Genomic DNA, 15,480 nt, shown 5'->3' with positions numbered 1-15,480 from the left:
TGTATTCTTGATGACCCGGCCCACAAATACAAATTCTACACCTTCGAACAGCCTTAGATGCTGGTCATCTCATCTTGGTCGATGGACCATGTCCATCGACTTGATACTCCGGACCGGAATGTCTTCTTCACAAGTTGGCGTTTGGAGTTAGAACATTCTGTTCTTTTGGCACTTGATATCACTTTGATTTGGGGAACATACAGCATGTGTGCTGTAGGCCAAGTACACGTCATATCTTCCTGGGAAGACAATGACACTTTGATCCTGTGACCTTCCTCGTTATCTTCCTCTGCTTGTCTGACATCATCTCTCTTAATGAAACCGTCTCCTCCTCTACTCCTGCGAGGATCAGAAACGGCTGGCGTGGTGGACTATTCTCTTACTCTGCCGGTTTGTGGTATAATTGTGAAAAGCAGAATGACCTCGCTGCTACCTTACTCACCTAGGCAGCCAATGGAGACCTTGTGGAGAGGGCATCAGCTGTCTTTTCACAGGGAACATCCTATTAATCTCAATGCAAGGTCAGTGTAATGTCTTAAATGGAGGCAAGAGTTTGTACACAGAACAGTATGCAGAAATTCTGCACAACTAAACATCAAATGTATTACATTATAGTATCAGCCAGAGAGATGAGTCATCTGGCCCAATTACTTTCTCTTTGTACTTGTTTATTTTCCGTTGAATGTGCCGAATTGTATAGAATTTGAAATCAGACCCACTAAATGAGTAGGCCTCAAATTGTCGACAGATTAAATAACCTTTTATTAAGATGGTTCGTGTAACTAAGATATTACCAGTCATATATGGCTTCAATTAGGGCTGGGCAACATAAATATGATTATATTGTAATAGATATATAGACTAGATATCATTTTGGATTTTGAATACATTAATATCATGACTGATATTATCATTACAATATGATATAATAGTCACAATCAATATTGAGATATTTGGTGAAAGTTGATTTTGGCCACACCTCCCAGGCCTGGCTTCAATCAAGGTATGTCCTATTTGAAGAACATGGGCTGAACACCTCTATGAGGCAATCATTGAGCTGGGCGGTGTGGCATCATATGACTTGGTAAACATTAGCTTGTCACTTATCTTCCTGTTCTGTGAACCGGGTGCAGTCCCAGGAGAAAAACTAAACAAAAAGACACTGTCTGTGAATGCGATTTCACAGACTGGTGGACTGAAAACAGAAACGCGACTACAATCACTATTGCAAGCAGGCTGGAATGCATAAATAAACATAGGTCATTTCCTAAATGTTGAAGTGAAGATCGTAAAATATGAGCCAACCGCCATTAGTATCCAATTAAACAGGTAATAATACTCAATGTGTGTAGGCAAACTGCACATCTGTACTGTAGTTCCTTGTTAAGGTAACCAAAGAGGCATTGGAGGCACAAAGGATCCTATTAGATTTCACATCATGCACCAGCACAGCCCTGCAGCGCTGATTCCACAGTACCCAGGTACACACACACACAGACACTCACGCGCGCACAGTCGCCTGCGAGCACCCACACACACAAACAAACAAACCATATCACTCAGGTTCTAAACTGAAACTGAAGCATAAAGCTGCACAAATCAACAGATTCAGTAACCACTAAAACCCTGTTATACCATAACCATAGCCATTTGATCCCCCAGGGATCTGTACTTACCTTTTCCCCCCCTCTACAACTAACCTGTTTGGCGAAAATAGCCGATCTACAAGTTCAGAACACATTGGATTGTGATGCAAGCTTGTAGATCTGCCATTTTCACTGAATGTTATTGCTATTACATTCTTATTCTTATGCTATTATGACATCGTTATCATGCCATGCCCAGAATAGGGATGCTACTGTTCACGTGGTTAAACTGTCAGTGCTGCAGTGTCCTATAAATGAATTAGTGAATTATGGTGTGTGTGATATGAATATGCCGCAAACAGAAGCCTGTGTGCGGCCTAATTGGCTGCATGGCAACCAATCAGACACTATGTCCTTTTTTGGGAAACACTGTCAAACACAACAACATAGAAATAGACAACCTAGACTAGAGCACAGCCATACCTGTCCTCATTGCGCACGTAAGGCCTCCTGCATGAATACATAAACAAACCTGTTTCCCTAAAGCCTCTTTAGCCTACACACACCTGTCGACATGTGGCAGTAGTAAAAAACATTCGCAGAGAAATGTGTGGTCTGAGTGATGACTTTCTTCATCTCATTTAAATATAAAACGTAGGCTTACTTCAGCATCAAAGAAATTAAATTGAATTACATTTTTTTAAGAGTGAAGAGAGCCTATACTGTCAGCTGTCCAGCAGTCCAAATATTATTAAATTACATTTGAGAGGTGAAGTGATGTCGGCAAGGTAAATGTAGGCCTATATGAAAACAGCAGGCCTCAGTATCATATAGTAAGTATAGAGTATAAACTAAAGAGTATAATGTGAGCATGGTTCATCAAAATATTTGAAGAATAAACACTAAAACATTTACATACTAAAAATATTTTATGCAACTGAAATGGCCTGGTCTGGTATTCTGGTGAAGGAAGACAGTTCTTTTTTTTTTTTTTTAAGATATTTTTTGCGGCTTACGCCTTTTATTGATTTTTTAAGGGATAGAAAGTAGGCTGACAGGAAACGGGAGAGAGATGGGGGGATGACATGCGGTAAAGGCCGTGTCGGGTCCGGGAGTCGAACCCGCGGCACACCGCGACTGGATCACCAGTCCGGTGCCCAGACCGTTACGCTACGGCCTGGGCCAAGGAAGACAGTTCTAAACGTACAGTGGTTGCAGTATGTAATTTGTTGCATGTAAAACAATTTACCTGTTGAGTGAGCATCTATTATATTATATTATCATAGCAAATGGCCAAATATTTCTCATAATATGTAGGAACTATATATTTTTGAGACACACACACACACACACACGTTTTTTAAATGATAACAAAAAAAAAGCTCACCGGATCTGCTGGTCCACAAAATTCCCGGAATGTTTTGGGTGAGTCAGTACCACAAATGTCCAGTGCCATGCAGGGTCCAGAACACAGCTCATTGACCATACTCTGCAGGGAATCATACAGGAATACAATGAACCACTGTCCCTATTCTGGGTAGTTCATAAAAGGCAAACATTTGGTGAAAGATTGGCAAACATTTGGTGGAAATAAATAGCCAATCTAGTTTCATGTAACAATCACAGTAAAATTCCCCAGCAGCCCTGACAATTTATTCATTTATTATAATATGCATAACAATTTTCAAAACAAAATCCTAATTTATACCAACACCATAAAATCATTCTCTCATTACCTTCATTGGTATTACAACGTATTTAAAAATAAAAAAATCCAAAGATCTTTCCAAATAAATTTAACACAATTATTGATGCATTATAATCCATGCACAGAATCCATGTACATCATCCATGGACAGAAGGTAAGGTCTGTTGTATGAAGGATAAATGTTCCGTTTCATTATACATGCCACAGAGACAGAAGAAACGACAGCAACAAGATGGACATAATGACTTCCTCAGACTGGTGACCCTTCTGTTCTGGCTCGCTGCAAAGCCTACACGGACGCACTTCAACACTTATGACACCTCTCTCTTAATTAACCCATCAGCAGCTGTGCACACAGATACTTTATAGTCCCCAGCGCAAGGTTCAGAGACAGCTTTAACCACTTAACGCTGAATTCACACCAGCATAGACTGTCTCGTTTGATCGTAAAATGGGCTTGTCCGAACTCCGAAGTATGAGTGACAGCCTTGTAGACAAGAGAGCAGTGATCGAGTGAGATCTCTGCTGCTCTGAGCGGTTCAAGGCAGCACAGACAGGGAGGAGAAGACACTTGCTGCTTGTCTCTGGCTAGCAGTTTCGGATGTTATGTTATCAGATGATTTAATTGCCGTCATCAGCCCTTATCAAGACCATGGACATTTCCTACATATTGACATTGTTGTCAGCCATTGTCCGACATCGCGTTGGTTGCGCTGTCTGACTACTAACCTTAACACTAAATCTAACCCTCAGAGACCACAGGCGTTGCTATAGGAACCGGACCAATGTTAAAGGCTTCCGTAGGTATCAACCATTGTATAGACGGAGTATATGTTGGGGTACGTATATATACGGACTAGGGATATGACGCCACCTAGCGTCGACGTACATATAAGAGGCTCAGGGGCGACCGCGCCTTTGCTGTCTCAGCCCCCACTCTGTGGAACAAAATTCCCCTCGCGGTTAGGTCTGCGCCCTCCGTTGAGTCTTTTAAATCACACCTGAAAACATTTTTATATTCACAAGCCTTTCCACCACCAACATGATCCTGCACATTTTAGATTATTCTGTCCTATATGCCTGTTGTTTTATTATTGACGTCTTCCGCACTGTATTGTATTTTATTTGTGAAGCACTTTGGTACAATGAGAGTTGTTTTTAAATGTGCTATATAAATAAATTTGATTTGATTTGATTTGATATATATATATTTCGGACTTGGGGGAAAAAAGAGTTAAGTGGCATTTCTTCCTCTGCCTAGTGGGAATGTGTGTGCATAATTGCATGGAAATTGCACGCTGTGTTAAGATTCAAGGCATTTTGTTCAAAACGGACCAATCCTGCAAACTTTGGAAGGTACAAATAGTCAAATATACACTTCTAAATAGCCCAAAACAGCGGGAGCTAGGGGAGGGAGATTTCTAGGTAGACGACCGGTCCCGTGATTGGCTGGCTCCGGGCTCCCCCGCAGCGGATTGGCCTCGGCCCCAGTCTATCATTAAATGCAAGCCAGTCGGCTCGAGGACTATTCCAACTAGTATTCTAATGAGTCGTTCAATCATTGGCCGAGCCAGGCCGATCGTCCTTCCAGGCTATGGGATTTTCTCTGGGAGGGATGGGGTCTAATCTCCTGAGAGTAGCCATTGTTTCCCCTGCGGTCTATGGTAGTAGCATACTAGCACTGTCAATTAGCATCGAACGTTTGCGCTCGTTATAGCTAAATACGGTATTAAAAAATTATGAATTATGATCGAAAATCTCAGTTACAATGAAACTGAATGGAGGTGTTTTTTTAAAGGGTAACTGTTTTCCGTTTTGGCAGTGTCAGACGATCCGCGATGTCAACACCAGTCACTCCGCCCAGTCAACCCCAGGCATGAAGCCTTCTACCCGGGCATAATTTCCTCTTTACGTCCCCTGTCTGTCTGGGACCATCAGAGGTCCAATAGCTATAGCAATTATCACAATTTAAATAAATAAGCATATTGAAACTATTTCACATTAACAATGTTGGTAAAACTAAGATATTTGAGGGGAAATATATAATTTATATCCACAAATAAAATATTATCATTGATTAAAACTCCATTCCTCTACCCTCCATCCCTTTAGTTTCCATGGTTATTGAGCCCCTCCTATATTTAATCTATACTAACCAATTATGGTAATATGAATTGTATTAATGCTATTAGTATAAAGAAGGAGCCTAATCTATTTTCATGTTTTTATAGCATTAAATACTATATATTCTTTTTGGTATGTATTAGCCTGTTTATTTTCCATTGATATAATTTCACCATAATAGTATAATAATAATATAATAGTATATATCACCATAAATTTTAATATTAGTACATTTAAACAGAAGAGAGCTAATTTAATAACCAGTCACTTTTATTGTTTGATTGTCACTCTTTGATGAATTGAACAAGGTGGTCCACCTTGTTCAATTCATCAAAGAGTGACAATCAATAAAGCAAGCATTAAAAGTCCACAGACTTGGCTGCCACATGACGTCACGGGGGAGCATGAATAAGTCCACCGTGGACCCTCTTGTAAACAAGTAATTCTGCAAACTGTTAATCTGTAGGCCTAATAAATGTGATAAGAGTGAGTTGTGGCGATTTATTTGTTCATAAAAAAAATGCCAGCTTGTAAGAACAGTTGTCTATATAACAATAAAATGTCAAGTGATGAGTGTGAACAAATTGAAGTTATACGGGTATGTAAAAAGCTTTATAGAAAAAGCTGTAGGCCTATCATGTTGCATTGCTTAAGGAAAGACACAACCTATTCATGCCTCTCTCCTGGGATTCCTGGACTCAACCACCACTGACTATGAGAACTACCCCTGCCACCTCTACCATCACCAGACCTGTGCCCTCCCTCTCAGCATCTACAGTAAACACTGTTATTGCCGTGATGCCTGCATGTCAGGCAAACCCCGCTGCTGATCCCTCCACACAACCCATGTCTGCCCTTCCCACTGCTGGCCGCTCCACACGACTCATAGTACCTGCCCCCTACACAATGCTCATAATGCCTGCCACTGGTGATACTGCTACACTCTCCTGGTCTCAACCACCACTGGGATCACTGCCGCCCTGTGTGCTACTACTACTGCCTATGACAAATACCCCTGCCACCTCTACCATCACCAGACCTGTGCTCACTCTCTCAGCATCTACAGTAAACCCAGGTATTGCTGGCCCTGCCACACGACTCCTAATTCCTTCCCCTGCTGGCCCATCGACACAACGCATAATGCCACCTACATCAGCCCCTCCAACTATGCCCACAACACCTGGTGCTCAAACTGTTGCCAGTCGTCTATCCTGGGCGAAGTCTACATTATACCTAAAGCGCAAGAACATGGAAACAGTTAACAGGAGTAGGAGGCAAAGTGTCACGGGTTCATAATCGTCTACCTGTCTGTAAACTATGTGGCCAACCATCTCAGGGACATAGAAAATACAAAAAAAAAACGTATTGCCCTGTAAAAATGATGTCAAGCTCAACATGTGTTGGTCTGACCGACAGAGTGTTTAGCAGCTATGACGACTTCACCTCTGCTGTTGACAACTTGACAGTATAATGTCATTTGTCAAATAAGAAGTATGTACAATACTATTGTAAATACTGTTGTTTTAATGGCATTTCACCCTGTACATGTTTCTGTTAATAATTGCTTATTTGATCCTATTTGAAATTGTACATTTGTATTTGTATTCTCCATTTCATTCATTAAAGTGATCAGTACTACAGTAACAGGAGTTGTGGATTGTCAATTAATGAATTCAACACTTTAAAGGATTTAATGTATAAAGGGAAATTAAAATCCAAACCAGGTACAACGTTTTTAAGTAGATTTGTTGAAAAAGCACTTACATGTATACAGTAGTAAGGTATTACTTGCATGAGCTGGTGGGTGCAGAGGATGTCTCACATCCTTACATGCACACATCATAACTGCATTGCATTTTAAAACATAAAGTTATAACAGATATAACAGCGTGTGTTTACTGTTTAGTGGCTAACCACAAGGATTGTATGTCATTTTATTTTTCCATGTACACCAAACAAGTGATCTGCAAGCTCACAACACATCACACTGCAACACATTATGAACTTAAAGATCTTATATTCTTCTGAATGTCATAACTGTGTTATGCCCAACATTCACATGGAATACACCATGTAATTCCCTTTGACCTCATGGGGTCATTGGGGGAGTCACCAAGCTAGATGTGACTGTAATGCCCCTGACCAATGAGTAGTGGTCATTGGTCAGGGGCATTACAGTCACATCTAGCTTGGTGACTCCCTCAATGACCCCATGAGGTCAAAGGGAATTACATGTGTATTCCATGTGAATAACACAGTTATGCAGTGTGATGTGTTGTGAGCTTGCAGATCACTTGTTTGGTGTAGATTCATTTTCAAATTGACATGTGTACGGAAAGGAAATACAAAGGAAAGGAAAATGCAATGTGATTTGCTTTTGCTTCATCTCTAGGTATGACCAAATGAAAAAGCAAATAGCATTGCATTATCATTTTCAAATAGTAGGCCTACACACGCCAATTTGAAAATGTAAATGCTATGTCAGGGGTCCTCAACTAGAAATTATGAAGGTCCACAAATATTTTTTTGAATAAGACCGAGGTCCGGTCCCATGCGCGGCGTCCATCGGAGAGCGGGGCTCTATGCCCGTTTAGTATGGTCAAGCCAAGCTTATACAAATCAGATCCCCTTCCAACCAACCAATAATGGGGTGCAGAGTGCAGGCCCGGAGTGGAACTCCAAATCCAAATCACACTTTGGGGGCCCTTGGGGGACATTTTGGGGGCCTTTGCAGCAATTTCACATGAGAAATGTACCATCTGATGTTATTTATATTATTAACTTCTTCCCTCCATTAACATAAGACACACAATGTATAGTTGTGCTGCAGCAACACTGCCTGAATTGAATTGAAATTGACTGTGGCTGGCCTGGCCTGAGCTTTATTTATTTTTTTTGCCTAGGGTCCGCAGAGAGGTGGTCCGCGGTCCGGTCGTGGACCGCGGTCCGCCAGTTGAGTACCCCTGTGCTATGTTAATTGCTTTTGCTTTTTCATTCTGTCATAGAATGACCACACCTGGAGATGAAATGTAAATGCTATTGCATTATATTTTCACTTAAATGCGTTCATTATCTGAAGGTTAAAAAGCATTTCTCTTATTTCAATTGACTTTTCATATTGTGAAAATAGCCATCTACAAGCTCGTTGTGAACTTGTAGATCGGCTATTTTCACAATTGTTGATTTAATAATCTGGCCAACCAGTTTTTTATAGCATGGTTTGCTGATTACTTTTGAATGTTTTGATGCAGTAATGGTATTTTTTCTTTTAGAGCCTTTGATGTATTATAAAAGTCTTAAAAGTCCTTAAATTGCCACTGACAGTGAAGTGACACCGCCAAATCATGTGGGGACCCACATGTTGAGAACGAATTATTTATTGGGACATCGTAGGGTGACCAGATCCAAACTGTTCATTTGAGGGACAGAAGTATCACATGTGTGGGATAAGTGGGACGGGGACCCCGTCTCACTTATCCCACACAAGCCATACTGGAGTACCGGGTTAGCAACTTATTACATGAGTTGCTATTAATAGCCTTGATGTCATATTCGACCATAGGCCCAATATTGGCTATCATAAAAATCATGCTTTATTTTTATGCTATTTTAACATGCTTAAAACACTTGCAGGGAGAGACAATGAGAGAGCAGAAGGCCAACTATTATGGGACTAACTTGCAATTGAACAACAAATTGGACTTTAACCTTATTCCTTAACTTAACCTCAGTAAAACAATACCTAACCCTAAACTTGTTTCTAATCTTAAAAAACATATACAAGAACCAAACAAAAACAAAATGAGGGCAAGGGTGTTTTGGGGTGATCCTTCCAGTTACCACTCCAACCAGTGCAGAATTGGTCTCTCATTCTCAGAGTTACAAATGGCTAAAATGGCACAGGGGATTTGACTGTGTGCAGGTGCCATTCTTTCAATTAGAACATATTTCGGTAAATTAAGGTCATACTCACAGGGTACTCCGTTACAACCCCTTTGTAAACTTCATAGAATTCTTCTGCATTGGCCTGGTCAATATTGAACTGTGGAGAGAAGATTTCAACCCGTCAATAGACTCAGTATAACTGCATTTCCTCAAATTAACATATTAAATTAACAAAACAAAAAAAAGAAAGGATGTTGTCAAATCGCAGGATGTATCACAGATGACCCTACTGTTCCAGAAATATCACCTGAAATTAATGAGAATGACATGACAAGGAGAGCTCTTTTAATTAAACAGTTTGTGTAAGTTATTTGGGTCGGATTGGATTTGTGATCATGCAGTAGCTTCATCCACAACAGGCCATCTCTGTTCAGATAAAATGGCTATGAGAATACTAATATTATTAGCTGATTTATTACTAATTAACAAGCAAGATTACACATTTTGAGACAAAGCTCACAAGAGCCTAGTTATTTCACTCCTATAAATAACATACAATGCTCTGTGTCAGATTAAGAGGGGGAGAGAGAGAGAGAAAAAGATTGATTAATCTTTGTCCCACGGCCAACAGTGAGCACCATTTCCGATGTGGCTACATGAATAGGCATATTGGGCAACAGAGAGCAGCAGCACACACATTTGTGAGTGTTAAAGGTCACTGTGTGGTGAGTTCAATGAGGTCAGATCAGCCGTTATGCCCTTAGGTCACATGCGTAGAACTACATTAGATGGGGTTATGGGTGAAAGCAGGCAAAAGGCAAATGTCTCCTATAATTATCCCATTATCCCTTTATCAAACATGTATGACTCAGATGTTACCCCACCATAGCTTTTAGCATTAGGGCACTCATAAAAAAAAACATTCGTTCATATCTCACCATCTGAAGGGCGGAGATCTCAAATCCAGCTGCAGATATGGAGTTAAGTATCTTCCCAGCCAGGCCTGAAAGCAAATACACCACATTAATTACAAAAAATAAATAAATGAGTATTCCCCAAAATAGGGAAAATAGCAGATTAAAAGATCAAAACACGCTGCAATAAATTGTGATTTGTAAGCTTGTAGATCGGCTATTGTCGCCATTTGTTGTATGTCAAATAGGGCTTAAGTGGTTAATAAAGTTAGAAATTACAGCACTCAGGAATGTTCATCATACATTAAGGGAAATGTTTTCAACATGGCATGGTTTTAATGTTATCATGTTTTAAAGCCAGAGACATTTAACAGTTAATCCCTCTAAAATGAAATAGCTTCATGTCAGTTGCAAAGCATGTTAATGAATGCTGATTTATTCACAGCTAATTGCTCAGTGCTCATATTCACATGTTACAAAGGCATTCTGGTGTAACATTCTACCAGTACAGGTTTCTAACAAAGTGATGTCTAGAATGTTAAACAGATAACAAAGGTGAACTTTAGGCCACGATAGACGAGCATCCAGTAATACAGTCAGTTACTAAAGATGTACGACCCAAAAGCGCGCGCTCGCACGCGCACGCGCACGCACACGCACACGCACACGCACACGCACACGCACACGCACACGCACACGCACACACACACACACACACACACACACACACACACACAAAATAAATGCTTTAGGGTTCTTCACAAATGTGTTCATAAAGGTGTCTAGTACTATCACCTCTCAATTTATTCCAACGCATGGCTAACATGTTAATGAAAAAGGTTAAAAAACATGGCTCCTCACAGGTTAAAATGAAGTTTGAAGTTACAATGGGTTTATGTATTTAGGGGTTGTGTCTGATAAAATGTATATCGCTCACAAAAGCCTGAGTAGACATTTAAACGACTCAAAACAACGTTTATTTGGTTTTGAAATAAGTTTGAAATATCCCTTTAAATAGGCACTGTAGGCCAAGATCCATTACTTTCACAGACTCAACAATGGGTTTCACACAATACTAATAACAATGCACCTGCAGATGTAAACCACACCACCATCCAATCTATCCATTTGAGATTTTGTCATTTTTTACTTTTCAATACTGATCTCCGACTGATCTCGTCATATCTTCAGGGCAGCCTACTGGAGATTAGCACCAAGTGTCAAGAAACCCCCAACACCCATTCTTGAGTTTGACCGTGATTGTAACCTTGTTTCAGGAAAATCTGCACATTTTTGTTTGAGTTTGATCATAGAAAGCTGTGATTACAGTATGAACACAATAGTCTCTAAACGCCTACTGGTTTATATGTTAACGTTTTTTTAAATTACAGTATAGCAGTTGCCTGCAAAGACTTTGATCAGTGTCAGCCATTTTGTGGAGGCATTCTATCAGACTGCCCTTGAACGTCTCCTTTGAACAAAGTACAATGAGATTACCTTACAAACGTAGAGGATACATTGTCCCTGTACAGGGTGTCAAGGTTAGTCTTTTGTAGGTATACAAAACCAACAGAGTGTGTCAGCCTCCTAAGCTCTGACAACTAACAAGATTTGTACACACACAAATCTTGTCAGTTAAAGGGATATTTCACTTTCAGTATTTAGTTATTTGATATTCATTTTAGCTGCCCTGCCCCCTTCCTATACAAACCTGTAAATTCTAAATTTGAACATTTTAACCATGGAATCGAAAACACCCGTCCTTTTTTCTGGTGACTGCATGATAAAATAAATGAAAAAAGTAAAAAAAACAAGGCCCGCTCATGTATTAGTAATACTTTTTGATAAGGTAGAAAGAAGAGATCTGTAGCAAACCAAAATTACGTACATATAGGGAAATCAAACATGACTATTATACTGAAAACTATGTTTTATTTAATCTGCCAAAGAAAAACATATCACTTTGTGCCCAGATTAGAGGAGGTATATTGCCTTTATATTGAAACGTGTCGTTATGTTGGGCTAGATGAAGAAGATCGAATCTGCCAAATGTGTGATCTCAATGAAATAGAGAATGAGTATCATTTTGTGTTGTATTGTGCTTTTTATGGTGTGGTTAGAGAAGCGTTAATATGATGGATATGAATGATGCATAATTTATTAACCGTTTATTTGAAAAATACTTATTTAAATTGGCAAATTATCTAGAGAAAGCCTGGGAACTGAGAAAAAAGGCCATGTACAGCCAATAAGGAATATATATGCTAGTTACGGTGTTTTGTTTTTATTTGTTGTATTTGTATATGTTGCATGCGATCAGTACAGTAGTATGTGATCAGTAAAGAACTAAGTGTATAACTGTTTATTGTAACTTGTGTGAAAAGGTGTCATATAATCCCATGAGGGATGGGCCACAAGGTGGCATGACACTTAAATCTCTCATAACTGACAAATCTGTCATTGTAACAATGTAATGCCTATGTCTGGGTTAGTCCCGACTCTGCATGTCCTCTGTGACCTTCCCCCCAAGCCAAGGCTGCACCCATCTGCCCGCTAGGACGTGGAACAGTCGCCACGGCTCCCAAAAGCAGCTGGTACTGTTGCTAGGCGATGCAGCTCTGGGTGCCTGGCAACAGATGCTTCTCTATTCCAGTCATGACTGGGTGCAATTTCAGTCATGACTCCTCCTGTGATCGGTTGTGCATTCAGGATGGCCGCGGCTAGAGACACAATTAACGCTAGGGGCAAATCAAAGCGATACTTTCTCTACAACGCCCTTCATCCCGATTGATGGACACAGTTTGTGTTTGTTAATTAACTGGGCCTTTCAGATTGGTGTACTGATGACTCAGACCAAAGGTGTCTTGACAGATGACAGTGAAATTAAGTACTAATTAGTACATCTTCACTTAGAGTACTTTTAATTTCAATGAGACACTGAAACACCAGTGACAGAAGTAATCAAGAGATAAACTGACATCTTTCCTGTAACCCCATTTAATAATAAATGCTGTAAAAGGTGCTGCACAGTTACCTTTGTAAACAGATTAGGATAACGAAAGGGTCCATCATATGATGACTAAATAATGGCTAATCAAGTCCATATCTTGAGAGGAGAGCCTTGTCAGAACTCAGAAGTAAATGCCTATAAATTGAATTAAAAGTAAAACCGTAGAACAGTACATGTTCTATTATGTATATTATATTGCGACTGCAGGTCGCATTTACTATGAAAACGTGCATTTCCCGTCAGTCAGTCCGTCCCTCACGCCACGCCTCCATATATGGTCATGCATCGTGACATAACGTGACATCACCAGGGATGGATTTGCTGAACATCAATATTGGCCAGCAACACTACATCTGACCATAGACATATGGGTAGACGCCTCTTCCGGCTCTGGGGCGTCTGTATCTCAACGGAAAGCCACATGGAGGCAACGGGAGGCGATAGCGATGCGAGATTCCTTGCGAAGCATAGCGGAAGAACAGAAGGGGCCAATCAGAGGTGCGTGCCTTCAAGATTTCGCTTGATTTCCTGCTCCCGTTGCAGACGCTCCAACGAACCGCAGCGGCCAATGAGGCATCTATATTTTTAAGGGGCGCTAGCCCCTTCTATAAACAGCTTTTGTCCCCACCCGTCTCAACTTTTGCCATTGACGATGACCGGATAAATTCCGCTAAATATGACGCAAATTAAACATTGAAGGGAAAATTTACGTCATATGTAAACGAGCAAATCGGCTAACTAATTAGATGTTAGTGGGAGCGCTTGGCCAATAAGGGACCACCTTATGTACCTTATGTAGAAATGTCCGCTAACATAAATTGATGTACACGCTCCAGCGCCAGTACAGAATTCATTCCATGTTGATCTGACCCCCCCATGCCAAAGCACCAGTGCTCGCCCAGCAGTCTGCCGTCACCCAGGCGGATGCGTGCACGCGACCTCAGGGCGTCTTACTGGTGGATAATACCTATAAAATATAACTGTATCAGAGTGGCTTATTAGCATGAAATAAATAATTAATTATTAGTCACTCCTGTAGTTTATTCCATAGATAGACCGTTCACTGCATATGTATCTGTATCAGATAGAGTTCATAAAGCCAACATAGAAATAGAATTGGCCACTTATGCTGTAAATTGTACTTAAATGTTTTTTCTCAAATGCCCTAATGGTCCTGCTAGCACTTTATGATAAAAAGAACACATATACTTAGATTTTGATGGCATTGCTCTATGCCTTGATAATAGTTACTAGTTAACCATATCTTTTTGACATGGGTTCCCTAAGGGCCGATTCATACTCCTATTTTAGAGCCGAATAAAAGTCGGTTCGGCACTGTAGAGCCTACAATTTGACGTCATTTGAGGTTCGGGGGGGCGGGTACCGTCCTAAAGTCGGCTCTTCGTGCTACTGAAAATTTCTGACGAGCCGAAATCATTTCGGCACTACAGCGCCGAAACAGCGGTAAAATAGGAGTATGAATCGGCCCTAAGGGTCGATACTCCTACTACTTCGAATATCTGCCAAAATAGCCAAACTACAAGCTCACGTGTTGTGAGCGGCTATTTTCCCAGATTGATTGTCCCAGAATAAGGACACTAGGGTTGATTTGGTTAAGTTGTTACTGGAAATGACTCACTGATGAAAACAGAGCATGTCCATACTTTGGATAGCTTTACTAATGGACCTGCAAATATTAGATTACACTGAAACAATTGGATGACATTAGTAAACCATAATCTCATAACAGCCATTAGCAGGATGGATGTCTCCTAGGATCTCTAATGACTATTGACTTCCTCATTAGGGATGGAACTCACGCGATACCTGAACAAAGTCAATAACAAATGTATTGGTATATCAATAAGCTTTAGGCTTATCAAACCGGTTATCGAGCATAGCGGCCCATGATGTCCTCAATCAACAATCAAGACAGGAGGACAGAAGAAAGAAAGAAATCAAATCACTCACACTGGCACAAACATAAAAGTGTATTGATACCTGCCAACCAGCGCTGAAGGGGTAAACAAAATTACGCTTTTAAAGTGACGGTAGAAACATTAACCAGTTAACGGTTACTTCAGTAAAATTACCTTCCGTTTGTTAGAAATGTACTGTATTTGAAGGCACTAGTAAAATGTAGCGCAAGTCATATTTTTTTGGGTTAAATAAATATATTAGTTATATAAAGAGTTAAATAGTTTATAAAAAGATAGATACATGAAGAGACAGAAGAGCCTAGGGAACTGCATA

General features: G+C 40.3%; 1 protein-coding gene across 4 annotated transcripts in view; it reads right to left on the bottom strand.

The window, feature by feature from the left end:
- Positions 1–15,480, bottom strand: part of nme7 (NME/NM23 family member 7) — a 62,879-nt gene that overhangs the window by 35,979 nt on the left and 11,420 nt on the right. For all 4 annotated transcript variants that reach the window (XR_014569323.1, XM_083766337.1, XM_083766336.1 and 1 more), the window contains exons 8-10: positions 10,242–10,306; positions 9,392–9,460; positions 2,974–3,075 (exon numbers count right to left, since the gene is read on the bottom strand). Coding sequence is in view for 3 of the 4 variants with exons in the window: in XM_083766337.1 (XP_083622463.1) it covers positions 2,974–3,075; positions 9,392–9,460; positions 10,242–10,306 (236 nt within the window). In the remaining variant the exon portion in view is untranslated. The remainder of the gene's footprint in view (positions 1–2,973; positions 3,076–9,391; positions 9,461–10,241; positions 10,307–15,480) is intronic.

Source organism: Protomyctophum parallelum, assembly GCF_964188405.1.
Source record: "Protomyctophum parallelum genome assembly, chromosome: 6".
NCBI lineage: Eukaryota > Metazoa > Chordata > Actinopteri > Myctophiformes > Myctophidae > Protomyctophum > Protomyctophum parallelum.
The sequence above is the reverse complement of the archived record's forward strand: the minus strand, read 5'-3'. Positions and strand labels throughout refer to the sequence as shown.